This window comes from Phoca vitulina, unplaced genomic scaffold (assembly GCF_004348235.1).
Source record: "Phoca vitulina isolate PV1807 unplaced genomic scaffold, GSC_HSeal_1.0 scaffold2, whole genome shotgun sequence".
NCBI lineage: Eukaryota > Metazoa > Chordata > Mammalia > Carnivora > Phocidae > Phoca > Phoca vitulina.
Window position 1 is genome coordinate 77,286,301 of NW_022589705.1, and position 8,294 is coordinate 77,294,594.

The 8,294-nt window shown below is 58.1% G+C and overlaps 1 protein-coding gene across 3 annotated transcripts in view; it reads left to right on the forward strand.

The window, feature by feature from the left end:
- Window positions 1-6,409, forward strand: part of SPOCD1 (SPOC domain containing 1) — a 66,126-nt gene extending 59,717 nt beyond the window's left edge. For all 3 annotated transcript variants that reach the window (XM_032389233.1, XM_032389241.1, XM_032389245.1), the window contains 7 exons: window positions 749-874; window positions 2,741-2,873; window positions 3,098-3,248; window positions 3,556-3,691; window positions 4,257-4,346; window positions 4,633-4,819; window positions 5,583-6,409. In XM_032389233.1, the coding sequence (XP_032245124.1) occupies window positions 749-874; window positions 2,741-2,873; window positions 3,098-3,248; window positions 3,556-3,691; window positions 4,257-4,346; window positions 4,633-4,819; window positions 5,583-6,247 (1,488 nt within the window). In that variant the 3' untranslated portion in view covers window positions 6,248-6,409. The remainder of the gene's footprint in view (window positions 1-748; window positions 875-2,740; window positions 2,874-3,097; window positions 3,249-3,555; window positions 3,692-4,256; window positions 4,347-4,632; window positions 4,820-5,582) is intronic.
- The last annotated feature ends 1,885 nt before the right edge of the window (window positions 6,410-8,294 follow it).

Below are 8,294 nucleotides of genomic sequence, written 5' to 3' on the forward strand. Positions count from 1 at the left end.
GGAGCAGGACCAGCTACATAACTTGTGGGGGGCAGTGCCAAACAAAAATGTGTGGCCTTTTGCTCAACAACTCTTAAGAATTTCAAGATGGTGACAGCATCTGTGAAGGGCCGTGCGGGGTACAACCGCGGGAGCCCACACCCATGAGGCCAGCCCTCGGATGGGACCTCCTCCAGGCTTCCAGGAAACATTTCAGATGGGATGACGTTGATCAACAATAAGAATGACAGGTAGCATTTACTGTGAGCCAGGCCCCAGCCAAGCATTCTACATTTGCTGTTTAATTTAATGCCCTTAATTTGATTCCTAGAAAACAAATACACCGAGGCTTAGAGCGGTGGAGTGCTTGTCCAAGGCCACACTACCTTGGGGGTCCCTAGTCACGACCCAGGTGATGCCCCCGAGCCTGCACACTCTTTCGGCTACACTGTATTCTTCCCAGAACAGAGGCTGGGGCACAGGCAGAGGCAGAACTGACTTGTGGGAGAAGATGAAGTTCAAGAAGGCTTGCTGGAGGAGGCAGGGCTTGAGTTTGGAGGGCGAATGAGTGGACTGTGGAGCCGTAGAGCTGAGGGGGGAGGGCGTGTTAGGCGCAGGAACGGTGGAAGCCGAAGTGTGAAGGGAGGGAGGGGTTGGCACAGAGGGGGACCACGGGAGAGGGGCCTCCGGGGGAGAGAGGGAATGCTCGGGCTCGTGGTGGCCTGGGAGGCCCTGACCTGGCTGAGTTTGGGCTGCTTGGCCCCTCCAGGGCCTGGAGATCATTGAGCAGCAACAGAAGGAGCTGTGCAGCCTCCCGGCCTTCAAACTGACCCACAAGGGTGAGGTCGAGATCCTGCGGGACGTGGACCAGACACTGACCTTGGAGGATCTGGTGGTAAGGGGCAGCCTGACCTGACGACGCCGGGGGTGGGGGGGGGAGCCTTGTGCCCAGGGTCCCACTCCTCACCTCAGCAGCTGGGTGGCCTTGAGCAAGTCCCCGGACTACTGTGAGTGCCAAGGTCTTCACTGTGAACAAGGGGATGGTCATTGCCGCAGGGGTCCAGGCGAACGTGGGGCGGGACTTGAACCCCTGGGACTGGCCTGTCCTCACCACCTCGGTGCTGGTCCCCTCCTTCGGGCCTAACGCCATGGAGTGGGAATAAGTCTTATCACCGCAGTTTTCCCCAGCCCCAGACATTCCCGCCAGATCTCTGGCTGGGAAGCAGAAGGGCCACACTGAATCAGCGACCGTTTTGGGATGTGAGGAACAGAGACCTACTCTCTTTGGTGGCGGGACTTCGGGGTGCTAGGGGCACAGAACCACCCAGAGCCCAGGGCATTGCTACACTCCCCTCTCATCGCCGGAGATCTGCTCCGTCCTCATGTCCATCCTGCTCCTTCCTCCCCGTCGCCCCTCCATCTTGCACGTGTCCTGCCATGGCAGCTCCGCAGCCCTCAAATCAATGAACTCATCATCCGCTCAGCCTCCCGCCGACAATCCGAACTCCCCCTTGGCTTCTTTCAGTCACTCCCAGGAGGCTGTTCGGGCTTGGCTTGGGTGTTCTGTGGGTCAGATGCTCACCCGCCTCTAATCAGCTCTGTGTCGGGGCTGGACAGTGCAGATGGACCCCTTGAGCTATGTGCGCTCCGTAAATGACAGTGAACATGACAGACAAAAATCCCTGCTCCCCCCGCCCCCCAAGCCGGTGTCCAGGCCACGCACCAGAACTGCTGCCTGTGTGGAAAGGAGTCCCCAGCCGAAACCAGTCTGTGTTCCCTGAATAAATTGCACATAAGTGTAGAGGGAGGAACTAGAAGACCAGAAAGAAGTCCTCACTGGGGCGGGGCGGGGGGGGGGGGAGTGGCAGAGTGGCGGAGGGGGATAACACATAACAACATCTTTACTCCTTATCGAGCACCAGCTGTGTGCCCCTTAGACAACAGTGCCTCGTTCAGATCTCACAGTGACCTACGGGGGAGGTGAGGCCAGCGTCCTGCATGAGGAACCGGTAGCCCTTTGCCCAAGCTCACTAGTTGGTCCTGGGGGAGCTGTGATTTGAAGCGTGTGCCTTGGTGCTACTCTGCAGCTGGTTTATGAGGCCAGAGTCAAGTTTCCGAATGTTTTAAAAAAATCTTCCTAAAGCCATGTTTGTTTTGTGGTTAAAGCTCTTTCTATTGTGAGGGGAAAAGCTGATTTGGCAGTGAGCATCAAGGCTTAAAAATGCTCATTCTCCCTGATTCTGTCATCTGCTTCTGAGAACTTGTCCTAAGGACAGAGTTGAAAGTTTAGGAAAATACTCTCTGCATAAGGATGTCCTCAGTACTGTTTGTAATGGTGAAAATCTGGGAATGACCCCACCATCCAGCAGTGGAGGTGAAGCATACACAACGGTCCCCCCCTCCTTCAGTGACACAGTGAGAATACAGTGATCGCAGTTATGCAATGAGAGTACAGGTGGAATATCTTACCCCAGCTGTTTTAGTCAGAGGACCCCCACACCGTGTGTGTAGGAAAACTGCTACAAGGATACCCAGAGTGCTAACAAGTGTCTCTGAGTGCTGGGATGAGGGGTGATTTTTTGGTAATTTTCAAATTTTCTGTATTTTACAAATTTTCTCTAACACGTTCACAGTACCTCTATAATAAAAGAATGTATTATTTGGAAAAATAGAACCGTATTCCTGAGGCTCCCTAGTGACGGAGAGCTGTTGACTTCCCTAGCACCTTACCAGCGCACTGCTCTCCTTCTGTGCTTCCTAGGGACCCATGGTGTCCATAGACTGCAGCCCACTGGCCCTGCCTGCCACGTTGAAGGCCACCACAGAGCAGGACGAGGACACCACGGGGCAGCACGAGCACCACTTCCTGGACCCCAGCTGCCGCATCTGCACGGGTTGGGGGGAGACACAGGCTGGGTGCAGGGGTGGTGGGCAGGCTGGGGCTGAGCAGGGGGCTCAGCAGCAACAGGGATTCATGGCCTGGGGAGAAGGTGGCAGGGTGGGCATACCTGTGTCCCAGGTCACCTCGAAAAGAACCTGGTTCAAAGCCTGGCTCTAAAGCCCCAGGCTGGCTCCATGTAGCTGTCTGTCCACCAGTCTCTGCTTCTATTCTTTGTAGATTGGAAGCCCTCGGGTGAGCTGCCAGGCTCCTTCAAAGCTACTAGGAGGATAGGGGACAGTGTCTTCCAGAGAGCCCCAAGCCCAACCCTCGCGTCCTCTCCAGAGATGCCCCAAACTAGGGAGAAGCATCCCCCACAGCTTCAGGACAGGTGTGGGGCTGGGGCTAGGAGAGGGTCAGTGGGGGCAGCCACCTGGGGGGCAGCAGATGCAGTATGGGCTCTCCTTTCTTTGTGGCCTTGGGCAAATCCTGCCTCTTCTATGGGTCTCAGTTTCCTCACCTGTGCAATGGAACCAGTCATCGCTGCCTGCTGGTCCCCCCCTCACAAGGCCATGCTTAGACTAGTGTTCCAGCACCCATATTGGGAACACAGGACTTTCTCTGAAAAGTAGGGAGATGCTGAGGGGTGTCCTGTTAACCTGCTCTGTCTGGCCCTGTCTCTCTGTCCCTCTTTCTAGGCTCCAGATGCCTGCTGGACCCACAAAGGCCCTGCCCAGCCAGCCGCCCTGGGAGGGAGCTCTGGACATGTTCTCCATCAAGCGGTTCAGGGCCAAGGCCCAGTTGGTGTCTGGAAATAGCTGTCGGCTCCTCATGGTACTCCAGCCCTGCTCGCCGGGGTTGTGTCCCTCACACGCTGGCTGGGCAGCTGCTCACACCGCTTTCATTCATTCATTCTTTTACTCCCTCATTCTAAAACAAGGCCTTGGTACCCTCTCTGTGCCTGGCCCCGCGCTGGGCATGGGGCAATGAGACACCAGCCCCACTCCTATGGAGATGCACAGGGGTCAAGGACTCCCTGTAACCCAACGCATAATGCAAGAGGCCCCAGGAGAGCAGTGTGGTGCCTCCCTGGTCCAGGGGAGGGTGTTAGGAGGGATTGTCGAGTGACCGAATGATCAGCTGAACTGTGGGATGGGGGTGGAAGGTTCAAGGAAGGAGGAAGGGGTTTCTGAGGAGCTGCAGGAGACTGGCCCAGATAGGCTGTAGGCCTGCAGGGGCAGTCAGGGCTTCCTGGGCAGCCACTGACCTTCCCGGGGTTCTGGTATACCGCCCGTCCATCCTCATCGCCCAAGGCTGTGGCTTCGCGGTGGCCAGTGTTGAGTGTGCCCTAAGTGGGTGGGACGCTAGGGAGCTGACTGGCCATCCTACGTGCCCCCAGACCCTGCCGGAGGTGATCCGTTCAGCAGGCTGCATCCCCTCCAATACTGTCTGGGAACTTTTGGCCAGCATCTGCCCGGCCGAGGCCAAGGTAACTGCCATCCTTGGGCACCCCCTCTCCTCCTAGCTGGGGACCCACAGCCCTGTGCCCCCTCCCTCTCCATCTCTGGAGCAGAGGCCTGGTTTAGGGTGTCTGGGTCTAGTTCCCACTGTAACCGTAGATACTGTGTGACCCTGGGCAAGGCCCTCTCTTTCCTCCTCTGGAAAGTGAGGTCACGCGTCCTCACAGGGTCGTCAGAGGTTTAGATGACGGCAGGGGTGTTCGCAGGAGGAAAGGATGGCTGCTCCAAAAGCCACCCTCCTTCCTGCAACTGCAGGACATCTGCGTGGCCAGACTGTGCCCACACGGGGCTCAGGACACCCAGAACTGCCGGCTGCTCTACTCCTACCTCAACAACAAGCAGCGCCATGGCCTGGCAGCCCTGGAGCACGTGGGCGTGGTCCTGCTGCCCCTGCCGGCCTTCCAGCCCCTGCCCCCCGGACTGCGCCCTCTGGGAGGCCCCGGTGAGTGCCCCAATGCCGGGCCAGGCCAGTGGGGGCGGGCACGTGGGCTGACAGGAGTAGCTCTATATTGCTTACTGGGTGCCGGGCCGTGTTACAAAAGCTTCACTTCTTTTAATTCATCGAGTCCTCAGAATAACCCCATCAGAATGCTGCTATCGGTTTCTCCCAGATGAGGAAACTGAGATAGGGGGAAAGCAGGTGGCTTGTCCGGAGTCACACGGCCAGTCAGGAGCCGGGCCAGGCCTCCCAGCTGGGCGGCTCGGCTGCAGACTCAGGGGGCGGCCACACTGGAGGCAGACACAGCGGGACAGAGGCAGGACCCACGAACAAGTGACAGGAAGGAGGGATATTTCACCACAGCGGTCCTAGGCCAAGGTTGGCCTTGGTGCACAGGGCGTGGCTCCAGCAAAGCACCTGGGGTGGGGGTGGGGCGTAAAGGGCTGGACTGTGCCCATTTCCAACCAGAGCACTTGGTCTTTCTGGGCTGCCTGTCCTGGGGACAATGTGGTAGACTCTGAATCCATACAGTCTTGAGGTCAGACCATCTATTGCCCTACCCTCCATCAGGTGAGTCCGTTCCTGTGTCCGAGACAGGCTCACCCTCCTCCTTACTGTTCCCAGCATCTCATGGGCCCCCCTCTCACTGCTGGAAAGCTATCCCTGGGGCCTCATTGATAGACCTGCTGCAGCCACAATGCAGCTTCTAGGGACTGTGTGTTCTCTCCTATCCAGCCTTTGGTCTCTCCACTCCCTCTTTCCCCAGGCCTGGAAGCCACTCACTCAAGCCTGGTCCTAGCTGTGCTGCTCCCCAAAGCAGGGCTTCCAGACACAGCAGAGTCCGGCCCTTTGTGGGGGAAGGTTCGAAAGATGGTCTCCTTCAACAGAAAAGTGGAGAAGAGATGCTATCAGCCAGAGGACAGGAGTCCCAGCGTGGCCCCAAAGGGCTCCCCTCTCCCAAGGGGTGCTCTGCAGCCGAGCCAGGGCGATAGCAGCTTGGCTCCAAGGGGACTCTGTGCTTGGCAGAGGCCCCCCAGAGGCAGGGGGAGACTGTGGGGAGAGCCAGAGACCTGGCAGAGTCCTGGGCGAGGGCAGCGGCCCCCCAAACCACCCCGGTGCCCGTCCTGGCAACCCTATTCAGCAGCACCATCTGGCCCCGGCCAGCACCTCCACAGGGCCTCCTGTCCCCACCAGGCCCTGCTCCAGCATCTGGAATCCCTGGTGTCCATGAGCCGCCAGCTCCAAGCCTCGTTGAGATCCCCAGGCCAGGGGCTCTTCCCCCCAACCCCTGCCCCACCCCCTGCAGCCCCTGGAATTCTTGGCCTACTTTGCCAGCCCCCTATAGCTCCAGAGCCCCCTGGCCAGGCTTCTGACTCTTTGGGTCCTACAGGTGGAGCTTGCTCTGAGTGTACCTTCCCCGGAGAGACCTGACTCTCATTACCCACCAGAAGAGAGACATTGATTCCGTCCCCAGGACAGAATCCTGAGCTGTTCCGGAGGGAGGGGCAGAGGAAGAGGGGAGGGCCAGCTGTTTGAGATTCTTGTTCTGCAGTCTGCTTGTTGTTGATTTTTGGTTCAATAAAGAGTTTGGCAAAGGTGAGATTGCATCTGCTGGCTGATCAGGAGAGACGCTGGGGCGGGCCAGGTGTGGGTCAGGGTAGGTGTGTCTGGTTCTATGCACAGATGTAGCAGAGCTAAAGTGCTGGGGATGGAGGGGGCAGCCTTGCCAGTTGCTTGTCTTGAGCTCCTGAACCATCACTGCGCCCCAGGGCACAACTGTTGCCATGGTGGGTTCTGGAAGCATTCTGCAAGTATTCTGAACTAGGAGGAAGAAGCGATGGTAGAGAGGGCAGGACTAGAAATGAGGCTTTTGCAGGGGCACAGACATCTAGAGATTGTTAGGGAGAAAGAGGAGAGCAAGTTGCAGTGGTTTTTAAATTTTTCAGTTACCAAAAAAATTTATTTCAGTTACCAAGATTTTTTTCATTTGGCTAGTTGGGTACCACCATATTCCCTGTGTGTCTCTGTGTCTGTGTGCATCTGTGAGCGTCTCTGTGCATCTGTGTGTATGGATGTCTGATTGCATGTCTGCGTGTGGGTCTCTGTTGAGTAAGTTGGGAGAGCCATATAGGATGACTCTTCTCTGCACCTCTTGTGAGCTCCCCGAGGCTGGTACAGGAGAAAGCCAAGGGTCTTGGCCTGGGAGGGAGTGGGCATTCAGGGTAGGGTTGGACGGTGGTGTTAGGGCTGGATGGTGCTGCTTTGCCTGGGGCCAGGAGTGAACTCCTAACAGCAGCTACAATTGTAAAATATTTCAATGTGGGGTGGACTTTGGGAGAACGGAGTCCGAGGACCCACCTGGAAACTAGCTGCCCCCTGGCTGCCTAACCCAGTAGGAAGAGGCAGGGCCTGGCTTAGAGGAAAGAACTTCTGGCAGCACCCCTCACTCCTCCTCACCCCCCTCCCCGGTCCTAAAGGGGGGTACCCCGTCCATCCCTCTGGAAGTCTACCCATGCACTAGCCTCGCTCTGGACCGTGCTGTACTGGGAAGGATGGGGACTTGGTTGTTGAGGGGAGTCCCTCTTCTCTGCCCCGTGAGCTCTGCTGCTGCCCTACCCGCGGCCGACAGCAGAGGGGGCCCTCGGCCTAGGGATGGAGGTCGAGGCTAGCCGACCGGAGGACGAGCTGGGGGCGGGGAGAGGTACGGAATTGTAGCCGGAGGGACCGGAAGCGGGGCCGGGGGTGTGGTGCGGGGGCAGAAGGGGGACACGGAGAGGGGACTGAGGGGACTGGACGAGTGAAGCAGGGGAGGGGGCGGGCCTCCTTCGGTAACTTGACCGACTCCGACGGGCTGGTGAGCGCCACAGCCTCGGTGCTGTATGTAAATGACGCAAATTACTATGCAACGTGCAGCTTGATCTGAGTCGGCAACTTGGGTCATTTTCCTAATGCAGTTGGGGCAGGTCAAGTGGACCTGCGCACCCCTTCTCCCCAGGCCCGGGCTTCCTCCTAGGGAGACAGGAGAGCGTTTGCTGCCTTCTCAGGGCACTCAGGGAAGAACAAGCTCTGTACTCTCGGCCGGGACTTCCTTTCGGAGCTTCAGTTCACCCCCCCACCTTGCAAATGGGGGTGATGACTCGGCCTTCTAGCACCTCGCCCCGCAAAGACGGCTAGAGGTGGACTGCGAAATCCTGCAGCGTGCTTTGAGGCTGGGGGCTGGACAGTACGACCTCCACCCACGTTTTGGCCCTAGTCCACAAGCCTCTTTCCTCGCCTTTCTTGCGGCAGAGGAGGCCAGGAGCAAGGATTAGGCGAGCTGTTGCTAGGGGGCGTGACCGGCGGTTGCTGGGCTCGAGGGACGTTGCTAAGCAACGCTGGGCGGGGCTCACGTTGCTAGGCCTGAGTAGGAGTCCCCAGGGACCAGAGAAGTCACCTAGCTCCCCTCGGCTTCAGTGGAAGGCGCCCCACGAAGCTGCTC